Raw genomic sequence first — 15,724 nt, 5'->3', positions numbered from 1 at the left:
TAAATAAACAGAAAATTTTTTCCTTATTTATCAAAATTCCCAATAGTAACTATTCTTTCTCATAAAATAATTATGAGAATTTACAAGTATCATAATTATATATGTATATAAGTATTTAAGTATAGTAAATACATCACACTGAGACACATTTGCTGATTTAAATGTACAGAAGCAGAATATCCATCTACGTATTTAATTACTAGAAAGAAATTGTGCAATTACCTGGTTAGAAGATCCTGGAGATGCAAAAGACACAGGACAAGACCCATCTTGCAAGGAAAAATGAGCAATAAATACTATAAGTTTTGCAAATGCTCCCCGGACTTCTGCACTAGGGCATTCCAGAAGGTATTCAGAGAAGCGGTTTGATACATTAAAAAGGACATTATGAGCAAACCAAAAACGTACATTCTTGCTGTGACGGAGGAGAAGGCACAGTGTATCATACCTAAAAGAGAAGTATCTATGAATACAGTAATACCACCTTCTCTTGGATTTTATTTCCTATGGTTACTCAGTCTAAAAATTGCTTGAGTATGGTACAATTAAGATGTTTGAAAGACACACTATATTTACTCAAGTTTTATACAAGTATGTTGTTAAAACTGTTCTCTTTTATGGTTATTATTGTTACAGTGTTTATAGATGTTCCTTAGTGCACAATGGGGCTATGAAAATACTGTTAAGTCAAAATTTGACTAGGACAGCTAACCTATACAATATCCTACTAGCAATTTTCCCTAACATATGTGCAAAAAATGCTCACGCTAATAGGTGGACAAAATCATCTAACACAAAGTCTATTTACAATAAAGTGCTAAATATCTCATTCAACTGAATACTATACTAAAAAGTAAAAAATGTAAAAGGACTTAACATTTTCTACTGAAAGTACACTGCTTCTGCACCACCTTAGAAGCATTAAACTGAACCCAGTAAGCTGGGTCTATATGGTTTGTTATTATCCACTTTTTTGGCATCACTGATGATCTTGGATCACAGCCTCTGTGGGCAGGAGAGGATGACTGTAGCAGTTTTTATTATTTTGACTGTTATAATTATAGATTTTTGATTGCTATTCTTCTATGAACAAATAATGATCAAAGATATTTTCTAGAATTAATGGGCATAGTTGGTTTTCTATCGGACAGATGAAGATTTGTGGTAATATTCCTACAGAGTCATAAAATAAATTAAATGAGAATGTTTTTAGGACTATGTAAATCTATTATCAAACTTTTCCTGGTACTATGACATCTCTTTAACATCTTACTTAAATGATGCTGAAAGAGTTATTAAATCACGTATGATATCTATACTTTAAGAATTAGTAATAACTTAAGATTATAGCTATATAAAAACCTACCTTTCTATTTGTAAAAAGAGACCATATGAGAATTTCATAAAGATAAGGGTTAATACTCCCTAATTAAAGAGATTAAAGATACAAATTAATAGTTGATTTTTAATAATAAAAGGCATATGTAGAGAAAGTATAATTTTAACTAGATTTCTCTCATCATTGCTACCAACATTTTTGTTCTGTATTTGAGGTTTGAAATAATACTCTCATGATTAGGGGTAGGAAGAAACAACATTAACAAAGAACCAAACCACTTTTAAGTATAACATGAATATAATCTAAAACCCTGTACCAATCACTGGCAGGACCACGGACTATCTTCTTAGTGTGAAATCCAGTGGTAAACAGAAATCTGGCAGCAAGCTGAACACTAATCATGGAGATTTCTTCTGCTTCAGGAAACAAAAGATCTTGTCCTTTAAATAAAAATTAACATATACGTAAAACATTTTTTTAAGCTTCATGTTAAAGCAACCTTAGCTCAGAGCAATGCTTATTGATCATCTAAGTACCTCAGTAAATCATGTTTCAAACTACTATAAGCCCAGAAATCTGGCAGCAAGCTGAACACTAATCATGGAGATTTCTTCTGCTTCAGGAAACAAAAGATCTTGTCCTTTAAATAAAAATTAACATATACGTAAAACATTTTTTTAAGCTTCATGTTAAAGCAACCTTAGCTCAGAGCAATGCTTATTGATCATCTAAGTACCTCAGTAAATCATGTTTCAAACTAATATAAGCCATGACTCAAAAAAAAAAAAAAAACAAAAAAACTCCGATAGGGACAAGTTCTGAAGCATATAGGTAAACAGAGCTAAAACACACGTTGTCAACCAATGTTCAAATCTCAGTCCCAACAACTTAAATAACCAGACAGACGTGTATCCCCAAAATACCAATGGGATGGAGAAATGGAATTGTGGTGTGACTATGCCCCACTAAAGTGTACATATTCTCTCTCTGGTGCATGCACCCCCTGGCAATTAAAAAAGTGGTACAATAAAGCTCTTTCATTTTTTTCCAGTATTAAGTCAGTGTTTAAACAAGTAAATCTCAAACTTTTCGATCTTAAATATTGTGACAGAAACAGAGAATAGTGGTAGGAGGTGATAGAGGGAATATAAAGGTAAGTAACTTTGCTGAGGAACTGAAAATTATGGTAAAACAAAAAAAAAATTCTACTACCCAGAAAGTCATGACATTTTCCTGTTTTTCTATGCAAAAGTGGGTCACGACTTCCAGATAACCCAAGAAATAAACTCCAGTGACATCTCAACACCTATTCCAAATGCTGAAAGATTTCTCACATCAGGTACTGCAATGTCCTCCGCACATTAATAATTACTAATGAGAGCCATTAAAAACCATTCTTTTATTTGTAAAAAGAGACTTAAGTTTCATAAAGATTAATAAGTTATGATATATTGAAGATATAAATTAATAGATGGGCCTAATTTTGACCAATAGAAGGCATATTCAGATTAAGTAGCTTTTTTTTTTTTTAAAGTGTCTATTTTAGGGCATTTGTGATCACAGCAGAGATAGAGAAAAGAGAGAGAACAAATTGAATAATCACTCCCCCAGGGGAAATGGCATACCACAATCCCTACTCCTCCATTCTCTTCTCAGGATTTTGGATACACACACACTGTGCCCAACATAATCTTTCAAGTGATGAGGCCTGGGATCTGATTAATAAAGCTGGCCAAGGGGGATCCAGCCATTTTAACTTCCACTCACTCCACCTGCTATCCCTAAATTAAGCATTTTTTTAAAGTGATTTTTGCAATAGGGCATGTGTACTCACTGGAGGGACAGAGAAACAGAAAGTAAGAAATCACCCCCAAGGGAGGAAGGCCAACCCCTTCTACTCTTGGAATAATGGGCACATGTGCACACGCACCTAGCCTGAGTTTCAAGCTGTCGCATCTAGGGCTCAGTTGACCATGTGAGAGTCTAGTGCTTTAACCTCTATGTACTTATGTATCCTAGATTAACCAATTAACAATAGATTTTTTGTTACCATTACTATGAAGATTTTCATTCTATATTTGAAGTTTGAGATTAATAATCTCATGTTATGGAAGAGAAAATCAGTATAATAAAACACCAAAATACCCTAAAATAATAACATGAATAAAAAGCCAAAGTCATGTAGTAGTCATTGGCAGGGTCATGAAATATTTTCCTTTTTGAGTAATATAATAACATATATACACATATATTTATATGTGTGTGTGTGATTGTGCTTATTTCCCGAGGGAGAGAGAGAGAAAAAGAGAGTAATAGAGAAAGGCATACCTTTGACTGGGACTTTACACCAAGATCTATCTCCTAGTCCTGCAACCCAGCAGAATCATGAGATTGCCTTGTGGGCATATGCAAGTATTCAGGCAGAACCCAGAGCCTTCATACTGTCTCCAGCATTGTGCAGTAGTGTCCCTATTGCCTGTACTACCACAACTGGGTCATTATTTATTTCAGAAAAACATCAAGAAGCTCTAAATATCCCCAACACAAAGTAATGGTAAGTGTTTTGGGTGACAAGCATGCTAATCAATTACCTTGATACATTAAAATGTGTCATGGGGAAAAAATAAAATGAAGAAAAAAATTAAATATATATGGTGCCTGGTAAAAAGTCCTACAAGTGAAATACTTAACTAGGCCAGTTCTGTGATGCAGTAGTTAATGGAGTGACAACACACAGGGCAGAACTTAGTGGTGCCTTAGAAAATATACACACAATCTTGATGGGAAAGAGAAAAGGGCTGCAGTAAGACCATGCCTGGTTTTGAAGTGCTCTTTTTTTTTTTTTTGGAAAGGTTTTTGCCATAGGAAGCGGGCGCTAGCCAGACAGAGACAGACAGAGAAACAGAAAGCAAGAAATCACGCCACAGAGGGGATGGCCACGCCGCAATCCTTCTCTTCCATTCTCCTCTTGGGATCATGAGCACGCATGCACATGTGCCTGGCCTGAGTTTAAATCACCAGGTCTGGGACTTGAACTGAAGCAGACAACATGGGAGTCCAGCAACAGCCATTATGCTAACTGCTGGAAACTTTAAAGTGCTCTTTCTCTCTCTCATGTTTTCTTTCTGGTGAGCACCAGTGCTCTTTGGGAACTAAAAATAAAATCTTTTCTTAATAAGAAGTTAATTTCCAGGAACTTACCTGGAGCAGTGTTTAAGTAAATACCATTACATGTAAGCAGATTTTTCACAAACTGAAAATATTCTAAACTATACTGCATTTGGTTATGCATGAATTGTACATTTTGTTTCCGTACACTTCTCTCAATGGCTGGTGACATAGTAATCTGATGGGGTCTTGTGATTGTTAGTTCTGATATGTATCTTATCATCTCATCATCTTCCTCTATTGTGTCCATACGTTCATAAAAAAGTATATAAGCATTCCACCACCTTTTCTGCCGCCTGTATGACATGCGCTTCATCATATGATCAAATACTTCTCCCATGTACTCTCCACCAAAACACTGATTTTTCATTTCTTCATCATCATCCATTTTACATTCCGTTACATCTCCATCATCAAATTTATACCAGTGATCTCTCTCACCATCTTTACTGCTCCTTTGAATGATGTAAGAATAGTAATGCCCACCACTTGCTTGTCCACTATGTACAAGCACACCTACAAGTCTGTATTTTGTGCTTCCTGCAAGCTCACTTTCTGATTGCTCATTCTGTTCAATCAAAATACTCTCTTGATTCACATTATCTTCTTCCAGCTTTGCAACACCTGCAACTGTGTAAGGTTCCATATCCAACTTTCGTGGAAATTCAAAATAATCGTTGAATTTGATTGCACATTCTCTTTCCCAATCATAATCAAATCGTTTCAGTTGGATAGTAAGAACACAAGGCAATTTTTTAATTAGCAAGCGCTTTACTGTATCAACCTACAATAAATAGATAAATAAATTATAGTGAACACAATCAGGCTAACTGTATCATAATGAAATTTTAAACAATGTTTAAATTAAAAAATATGTAAATAATGTCTCATTTCTTAAAACTGTAGAATTTAACAACAGTGACACACACACACGAAAATACAATGATTCACTTTTTTAATAAAGAAAGTTTTTCCTAGTATACTGTGCACAATTTTTTCTCAATATTCTATCACTGACATCTTTAGATCATTTATCATTTTTCCTACCCCTCTGCAACCACGTCAATAAAGTGAAAAGAGTGTAGTTAAATCGAAGAGTATAAACAACTGATTTCCCCTACTTTCCTTAATACAGTTATAATTACGTTTTTAAAAACGTACCTTTTTATCACACTTTTCACAATGATATGCATTTGCACCTTCTAATAAATCTCCTTTGATATATTGCTCCAAAGAGTCAAGAAGACTTTGATGATTTCTAATGTCCACATTCAAAGTTGTGAAAGATTCCTCACATTCGTATCTAAATATATTATTTAAGAAATTATTAAAATTCTAAGAATAAACTTATAACATTAAATGATATAAAATAAATTAGCAGTATTATTAATAAGTAACTTTTCTTTCACTTGCCACTTTAGAATGGGTACTATATTAAGATACTTTATACGCATTATTGCTTATATTCACCTTTACAAAAAGTGTGTTAGAAACAACTTAAAGAAAATAAAACAGGGGACCAGCAGATGGAGTAATGGTTACAACACTGGACTCCCACGCGGCTGATCAAAGTTTGAGTTCCAGATCCAGCCGCTTGAAACACGATGGGCACATATGTGTATGTGCCCAAAATCATAAAAAGAGAGTGGAGGAGAAGGGTACTTGGTATGGCCAACCCCCACCCTGGGGTGGGGAGTCATTTTTCATTTTCTATCTCTCCATCTCTCTGGTGAGCACACATGCCCTATACCAAAAATCTCTGTAATACAAAAAAAAAAAAGAAGAAGAAGAAAAACCTTTATTAAAAAGAATGATTTGGTCCAGTTTGTGAGAGTGAGTGGTGATTTCCAGCCAGCCATTCCTGGACTGTTTAACCTCTTTATCATATAGCCATGTGTACTACCTATTTAAATAATAATTACTAAGGTAAAAGGATTCAAGTTTAGGGAGAAAAATACTATTTCTAAACTATTAATGAAAGTAAACAAACAAACACATTTTTAAATATTCCTCAGTATCTGCACAAGTTAAAACAACTGATATGCTCAACTGTTTCATTTATAAAAACAAGTATGGAATAATAATATGGGAATGAGTAAGCAACCCGCAGCATGGTGATTTTCTAAAAAGGGTTTCAAAGTTTCTGATGATATAGACTGCTAAACACAGAAAATAGCAAGGGAAGAATTCTCATTATTAAATTCATCCATCCAAAGATTTCAAGAGCAAGTGTCATATAACATATACCTATAAATGTAGAGCACAGCCCCTCACTTTCAGAAACTTCTGGATTAAGTTAGAAAAAACAAGACAGGTCCAAAAAATAATGAATGAATGACTTACTACACAAGTTGCTATGTGATCAGTTGCTATGTAAACACTCTACAAAAGAGCAAAATGATACCTCACAGAATAACTGAACATCCAGCTAAAAAGAATATTCTAGGGGACCAGCAATTGGTGTGGTGACTATGTTGCAGGACTCCCATGTAGTCAACCAGTTCAAGTCCTGGACCCAATGGTTTTAACTCATGCAGAATGTTTGCATAACCAAGATCCCAAGAAAAGAATGGAAAAGAACCAATTGCAGTGTGGCCATCCCATGTGGGGGCTGATTTCTCGCTTTCTGTCTCTGTCTCTCTCTGTCTTTCTGGCAAATGCACACGCCCTAGAGGAAAAAGCACCCCAAAAAAAAAAAAAAAGAATATTCTAAAACACACCTTGTATGATCAGAGACTTCCATGAATTCCATGAATTCTCCTAATATATAACAAGTTTACTTGGAGCATGTATTTATGATACACAGACATTTTAAGTTAACATAATGAAATACTGATTTTTCAGCTACTTCTTAAAAATGAAGAAAACTGGGACCAGCAGTTAGGGTTAAGGCTATGTTGCTGGACTCCCATTTAGTCGACCACAGTTCAAGTCCCAGACCCGGTGGCTTAAACTCACATGGGGTATGTGTGGGTGCGTGCCCAAGATCCCAAGAGGAGAAAGGAGGAGAAGGGATTGTGTCGTGGCCATTCCCCCGGGGTGTAATTTCTTGCTTTCTGTCTCTCTGGTGAGTGCACGAGACCTACAGCAAAAACTTCTCCAAAAAATAAAATAATAAAATAATAAAGAAAACTGCGACCAGCAGATAGCCTAATGGTTATGTCACTGGACTCCCATGTAGTTGATCATGGTTTGTGTCTCGGACCTGGCACCTTAAAACTTATGCCAGGACCAAGTTCATGTGTGCCCAAAACGCTAAGAGAACGATGAACGAGAAGGGACTGCAGCGTGGTCATCACCAGGGGGTGATTTCTCATTTTCCGTCTCTGTGGCGAGCATGTAAGCCCTATAGCAAAAATATCTCTTAAAAAAAATAAAAAGAATAAAATTAAGATAACTAATGAGCAATAACAGGAACAGATGATCAAAAAGTTAGGTACTTTTTTTTGGGGGGGAAAGGGGGATTCGCTATAGTATAGGGCGCGTGCGCTCGCCAGACAGACAGAGAGAAACATAGAAGCAGAAAGCAAGAAATCACCCCCCAGGGGGGATGGTCACGCCGCAATCCCTTCTCCTGCATTCTCCTCTCAGGATCTTGGGCACGCACGCACATGCGCCCAGCGTGAGTTTTAAGCAACCAGGTCTGGGACGCGAACCGAGGTCGACTATGTGGGAGTCCAGCGCTATGTGGGAGTCCAGCAACATAGCCATTACACTAACTGCTGGTTCCCAAAAAGTTAGGTACTTTTTAAAAAATAAGTTGTTAGTGGGTATAGGCACTTACTAGAGAGACAGTGAGAAAGGGAAAGGAAGAAATCACTCCACAGTGGGAATGACTTTGCCATACTCCTATTTCCACCATTCCCTTCTCCAGTTTTTGGACAGCACGTACATGTACCCGGTGTGATTTTTCGAGCTGCTGGGTCCAGGACTCAACCATGGACTCTCACATGGGAATCCAATACCTTAAGTACCATGCCACCTCTTAGAACTCAAAGTTGGGTACTTCTTCTTATCCATAATATACGATGTTTTTTATAACAACTGAAAGCAGACTAAGAAAGGTAAATAAATGTTTTATCTTCTGAATGTATAGGTTCTGACAATCTAAAATCATTTCCTAGCCCGACCTCTCTCTCTCTCTCTCTATATATATATATATATATTACACACACACACACACATGTCTATCATGTAAAAAATATAAACTTACTGTAATATTTTGTTGTGAAATATTTCAAATCAACGTTTCAACCTAACAAGCCAAGTACTAAAGTAATACTTCTACATAATAATATATGTTCATCAAAAAACTTTTCAAACTATTAGTTATCTGCTTTGATTAGGAATCGTTAACACATGAGTTTCTTTTTGCTATGTCTAAAACACAGAACATGGTGTTAAGAATTACTAAATGGTTTAATAAGCAAACATATCTAACTTTGTCATACTTTGGTCATATTATCTATCAGAGTATGACAAAACAAGAAAGGACACATGAGAAGGTAATAAAATAGCAAGCAGAGTGAAAGAACCAGACATTACCAGGAAGTGGAAAATTAAGGGCATACCCAACTCAATATAATACATTCCAGTCCTAGGAATTCAGTAATAATTTATAGATTCTTCTTTTATGTAGTGCTGTTTAATACCTGATTTACACTATTCAGAAAAGAACTGGGACCAGCAGTTAGCACAACGGTTATGTCACTGAATTCCCATGTAGTCAAACACAGTTTGAGTCTCAGACCTGTTAGCTAAAACTGACAGCGGGCACGTGTGCATGTGTGTCCAAGATCCCGAGAGGAGAATGGAAGAAAAGACACTGCTGCGGTCACCCCTCTGGTGGGTGATTTCTCGCTTTTATTTCTCTTTCTAGCGAACACATGCACCCTATAGCAAAAACCTCTCAAAAAAAAAGAACCAACATGGACCAATTAGTGGTATGATAGTTAAGGTAGCTGGTCCCACATGCTGCATGGTAAAAGTCCCAGTCCCAGTGGCTTGAAAAACAAATCAGGCACATGTATGAGCATGCCCAAAATCCTGAGAGGATAATGGAGATGGGATTGTAGTGGGCCAGGGAGTGCTTTTTCATTTCCCTTTTCTCTCCTCTCTCTCCAGCAGATGCATGTGCCCTATAGCAAAATTAAGAAAAGGTTTTTAAAAATGTGTATGTGGAGGACCAAAATGAAGTACACATTAAAAAAATGGAAATAATTGTGACCAGCAGGTGGCATGGTGGTTAAGAGTGCAGGACTCCCAAATGATTGATCACAATTTAAGTCCTGAACCTAGCAGCTTGTTTTCTCACTTTCTCTCTCTCTTTCATTCTGTCCTTCTGGGCAAATTAAAATAAATAAATACATAGTGAGAAAGGGAAAGGAAGAAATCACTCCACAGTGGGAATGACTTTGCCATACTCCTATTTCCACCATTCCCTTCTCCAGTTTTTGGACAGCACGTACATGTACCCGGTGTGATTTTTCGAGCTGCTGGGTCCAGGACTCAACCATGGACTCTCACATGGGAATCCAATACCTTAAGTACCATGCCACCTCTTAGAACTCAAAGTTGGGTACTTCTTCTTATCCATAATATACGATGTTTTTTATAACAACTGAAAGCAGACTAAGAAAGGTAAATAAATGTTTTATCTTCTGAATGTATAGGTTCTGACAATCTAAAATCATTTCCTAGCCCGACCTCTCTCTCTCTCTCTCTATATATATATATATATATTACACACACACACACACATGTCTATCATGTAAAAAATATAAACTTACTGTAATATTTTGTTGTGAAATATTTCAAATCAACGTTTCAACCTAACAAGCCAAGTACTAAAGTAATACTTCTACATAATAATATATGTTCATCAAAAAACTTTTCAAACTATTAGTTATCTGCTTTGATTAGGAATCGTTAACACATGAGTTTCTTTTTGCTATGTCTAAAACACAGAACATGGTGTTAAGAATTACTAAATGGTTTAATAAGCAAACATATCTAACTTTGTCATACTTTGGTCATATTATCTATCAGAGTATGACAAAACAAGAAAGGACACATGAGAAGGTAATAAAATAGCAAGCAGAGTGAAAGAACCAGACATTACCAGGAAGTGGAAAATTAAGGGCATACCCAACTCAATATAATACATTCCAGTCCTAGGAATTCAGTAATAATTTATAGATTCTTCTTTTATGTAGTGCTGTTTAATACCTGATTTACACTATTCAGAAAAGAACTGGGACCAGCAGTTAGCACAACGGTTATGTCACTGAATTCCCATGTAGTCAAACACAGTTTGAGTCTCAGACCTGTTAGCTAAAACTGACAGCGGGCACGTGTGCATGTGTGTCCAAGATCCCGAGAGGAGAATGGAAGAAAAGACACTGCTGCGGTCACCCCTCTGGTGGGTGATTTCTCGCTTTTATTTCTCTTTCTAGCGAACACATGCACCCTATAGCAAAAACCTCTCAAAAAAAAAGAACCAACATGGACCAATTAGTGGTATGATAGTTAAGGTAGCTGGTCCCACATGCTGCATGGTAAAAGTCCCAGTCCCAGTGGCTTGAAAAACAAATCAGGCACATGTATGAGCATGCCCAAAATCCTGAGAGGATAATGGAGATGGGATTGTAGTGGGCCAGGGAGTGCTTTTTCATTTCCCTTTTCTCTCCTCTCTCTCCAGCAGATGCATGTGCCCTATAGCAAAATTAAGAAAAGGTTTTTAAAAATGTGTATGTGGAGGACCAAAATGAAGTACACATTAAAAAAATGGAAATAATTGTGACCAGCAGGTGGCATGGTGGTTAAGAGTGCAGGACTCCCAAATGATTGATCACAATTTAAGTCCTGAACCTAGCAGCTTGTTTTCTCACTTTCTCTCTCTCTTTCATTCTGTCCTTCTGGGCAAATTAAAATAAATAAATACATCGAATTGAATAATGAAAAAAAGGAAACAGTACTAAAAAAGGAAATAGTGCTAAGGGGCCAGCCCCATGGGCTTGTGGTAAAAGGAGCCATATACTACATGGCTGACTATAGTTTTGAGTCCTAATCTTGGCTTGAAAAACATGTCAGGGCCTTTTGGCTGGAACTGCCATCTTCCAGTAATGAACCAAAATGATGAACACAACAGGAAACAGGAGAGACACCCGATATATGTTCTCGAGGCCCTTCAGAAAACATGGAGTTGTTCCTTTGGCAACATATATGCGAATCTAAAAGAAATGGGATATTGTAGACATTAAGGGAATGGGTACTGTTCAAAAACGAATGCCCCACAAATGTTACTATGGCAAAACTGGAAGTAGTCTACAATGTTACCCAGCATGCTGCTGGCATTGCTGTGAACAAACAAGTTAAGAGCAAGATTCTTGCCAAGAGAATCAATGTGTGTATTAAGCATATTAAACATTCTAAGAGCAGAGATAGCTTCCTAAAACGTGTGAAGGAAAATGATGAGAAAAAGAAAGAAGCCAAAGAGAAAGGTACGAGGGTTCAACTGAAGCGCCAGTCTGCTCCACCCAGAGAAACACATTTTTTGAGAACCAATGGAAACAAGCCTGAGCTACTGGAACCTATTCCCTATGAATTCATGGCATGATGGGTGCTGAAAATAAACTAATCTGTGGTCTATAAACATGTTTGCCTTAACTGAATAGAATTATGTTCCCTCCCCAAAGCTAATTATTATTGGGCTCTAATTCATTTTGTAATATCTTTACTCAAATTCAGTATTTTTTCACCTGAAAGATGTTAGATGGTTTGGTTTATACAGGAAATAAAACTCAGTTGGTTAGGAAAAAAAAAATTTTTTTTAGGAATATGTGCATGCTCCAAATCCAGACAGGATAGCGAATGCAACAAGCACTTTCAGGCCTCTTTGGGAAGGACATTTTCTACTACCACTCCTGTCACTTTCTGATGAGTATACACATCCTCTGGTAGTTAAGGAAAAAAAGTAAATACTACTCACCTATGTGGGCAGCCTTGACAAATCTTCTGATCAGCAAAAGAGCCTCCCAGGACTTGACTTAGCATAGCAGGATATCCTAAGGCTTTTAAAGCTTCATCTAAACTATCCACCAAAGAATTAAAAAATTCTAAAGCATCGTGCTGTTCGCGGAGATTAACAGGTTCACCCCAAAGCCTAGAAATAAAAAAATTAAAAAATAGAACAGGTAATATAATATATACCAGAATATCTGTATTTTACTTCTCATAAAGTGACAGTGACAGGCAGGCATGGGAGTTAATGTGCTGAACTCCCACATCACTAACCATGCATGAATCGAGTCCCATACTTGGCAGAATGGAGAAGAAAAGCCTGAGACATGGCTAACGTGTTTGTGTGTGTGTGTATGAACATATATGCACATATATCACAGGTTGTATGGTGGCTGAGATGCTAACTGTAGTTGGAGACCAGGACCTGGTTTCTTACTTTCCAACTTTCTCTCTCTCTGTCAAGTAAAATGATAATAAATATAATTGATAAATAATTCTTTAAAAAACATGACAAACATGATACCTACAGCTTAATTAAATACCACAGGACTAATTAAAGTCATCTACCTGCTGTTTGTTATCTAAATCTTTTTTGGCAAAAATTAGAAATGTGGTTGTTACTATTACTCTAGATTGGTTCACCCCATAAAAACATAAAGTAGTTTCAGAATTTTAAAATTTTATTATTTAACTTAATTTTATTTTGTTATTATGATTTTAAAAATGTGTCCAGAGGGAGAAAGTAAGTCACCAGGTCTGGGACTCAAACCACAGTGAGCCATGTGGGTGTCTAGGCCTTAACCACTATGCAAACTTCCATTCCCAATTTCAGAATTTTATTTTGGAAAATAATAATTTTATTTATCATTATTATTTTTTTTTCCATTTGCTACAGGCACACACACTCAACATACAAAGAAAGAGAGAGAGGAAAAGAGAGAAAGCAAGCTGCCAAGTCATGGACTAAAACCACAGATGGCCATTTGGGAGTCCAGCAATAACTACCATAGCAGCTTCTGGTCTCAGTTTCAGGATTGTCAGTATTTGAATACTGGAATTAATAATGGAGTATATTATTTCCATGCAGTACTTCTATACCTAGTTTTACAGTATCCATAAAAATAGTCTTTTGTAAATTTACTTGTCTTCTTTCAAATTTGTGTTCTTTCCTTTCTTTTCTTTGCCAGGGTGTGTATGCCATCCCCACATGGGCAGAGAGAAAGAGAAATGGTCATGCCACAATCCTTTCTTTTCCGTGTCTCCAAGCTGTAAGAAATTTAGTCACGCATGTATCTGGAATGTTTACCAAGCTACCATGACAAGTATTTTAACTGCAATGGGCCATGAGGTATCTGACAATAAGGTATGTTACGAGGTGTTACAATTTTGCTTGTCACTAACTGCATGTTTTCTTTTTGTAACCCTTAAGTTTTAGAGAAATTAATCTTCCTTTGAAATTAACTGTAGAATTAGACAAAACATTATTTGTTTTCTTTAATTGCTAGATAATCAATGGGTTTCCCAGAGAAACTGAGAAGGAGGAAGAAAACATCAACCTACAGTTAAGACTGGCCTCACTAAAATCTCTTCCTCATCTTGTTAGGATGTTTTTGAGTATGCATATATGTGAAGGGCACTGCATACGGAAGCCATCTTGAGCTCTGCCATCTTGAGCTAGCCACCATCTTGGAAACCATTAAGTTTCACTTCCTCACTGAGCAAACTGTTTCTCAGAAATCATGTGACCAACCATTCTCCCAGGGGGTGGTTGGGCTCCCAGACAACAGGAAAGATCCACTCACACCAATGACTGGGTCATGCTGTTCTATCCCATTTGCATTACAGGCAACCAATCAATGCCCACCAGCCTGAAGATAACTTAATATTCTTCCTCAATAAAAGAGACTTACTTGATCAGCACCTCTTCTTGTCTCCACTGTGTCTGTACCTTCTCTCATTCCCTCCCCAGTAAACTGTTAAACTGTCCTGTGGGTCGGGACACGTGGCGCCTGAACAGGGACCTGTACGAGGGATCCAGTGAAGAGCACTGAAATAATTAGAAAGGCCTCAGCAAAAAACAGAAGGGGATGGTAGAGAATCGTCCCAAGAAAAGAAAGTGGAAAAAAAAGAGGGATGAAAAAAAGACGTCCCAGTAAGTATTTACTTACGTTTTATTTTAAGTACGGGTAATAATGGGACAAGAGCTTAGTCAGCGTGAACTATCTGTTCAGGACTTAAAAGAAGTCCTTGCCATTATGGCCACTAAAGTAGAGCAGATCATGCAAAATGATCAACCCCAGGAGGCAGCTATAGCCACCTCAGATCTAACCAAGAATCCTAAAATTGAAAAACAGGGAGAGGATCTTATTTCCCTGGATAGTGAGGAAGAAGTTAAAAGTCCTGAAGGTGAGACAAAACCTAAACAATGCGAAAAACTAAAAAAGAAAAACAACCTTAAGGCTCTATAAGAGCCCCCAAAAAAGAATGAGTCATCAACTAGTTCAGAGGAGGAAATCTTAGAAACAAAAGCAGCCAAAGATAATAATCCAAAATGGCCACCTGAAAACAAATTTTAGAAACAAAGACTGCCAAGTACAAAAATCCAAAATGGCCACCTGAAGAAGAAACTTTAGAGAGGCAGGCAAGTACAATCATTCAAAATGGCCGCCTTTCAAAAACGACCACCACCTTACAAGTCAGTCACATTTACACCATCTTTGGTGATGCCAGTTATTGACCCTAGGGAAGAGATTTTGAATAAAATAAAACAAAAGAACAGATTCAATTAGAAAAAGAACACTGGGAACTAACATCACAATTAGAGAAACTAAAAACCAACAAAGAAACAAAACTAGTTCAGGGATCACATACAACAGACTTTGAGACATTCCCTGTTACGGAAACGACAGATCCCCAGGGACAGGCCTGGCGCTGTCATAGCAGGTAAAATGACGTTAAAATGGTAAAAGAAATGAAGACGGCAGTCACCCAATACAAAGCTACTGCTCCGTATACCGTAGCTAAGGCTGAAGCTATTGCCAAGGACTGGCTCACACTGTCAGATTAGCAAACATTAGCCTGACCTACACTTTCAGGAGGAGACTACCTGCTTTGGAAGTCAGAATACGTAGAGGCTTGTAGAGAAACCACCCACTGGAATGCCCACGCCAATAACCGCCGGGGAGCAAGAAAGAT

The 15,724-nt window shown here is 37.1% G+C and overlaps 1 protein-coding gene across 1 annotated transcript in view; it reads right to left on the bottom strand.

Moving 5' to 3' along the window:
- LOC102494534 (putative ubiquitin carboxyl-terminal hydrolase FAF-X) overlaps positions 1–15,724 on the bottom strand; it is a 171,076-nt gene that overhangs the window by 12,035 nt on the left and 143,317 nt on the right. The window contains exons 33-37 of the mRNA XM_027769644.1: positions 12,498–12,671; positions 5,669–5,810; positions 4,541–5,291; positions 1,656–1,779; positions 223–448 (exon numbers count right to left, since the gene is read on the bottom strand). Coding sequence (XP_027625445.1) covers positions 223–448; positions 1,656–1,779; positions 4,541–5,291; positions 5,669–5,810; positions 12,498–12,671 — 1,417 coding nt within the window. The remainder of the gene's footprint in view (positions 1–222; positions 449–1,655; positions 1,780–4,540; positions 5,292–5,668; positions 5,811–12,497; positions 12,672–15,724) is intronic.

This window comes from Tupaia chinensis, unplaced genomic scaffold (assembly GCF_000334495.1).
Source record: "Tupaia chinensis unplaced genomic scaffold, TupChi_1.0 Scaffold150112_1, whole genome shotgun sequence".
Taxonomy (NCBI): Eukaryota; Metazoa; Chordata; class Mammalia; order Scandentia; family Tupaiidae; genus Tupaia; species Tupaia belangeri.
This window is presented reverse-complemented; position numbering and strand designations above follow the sequence as displayed.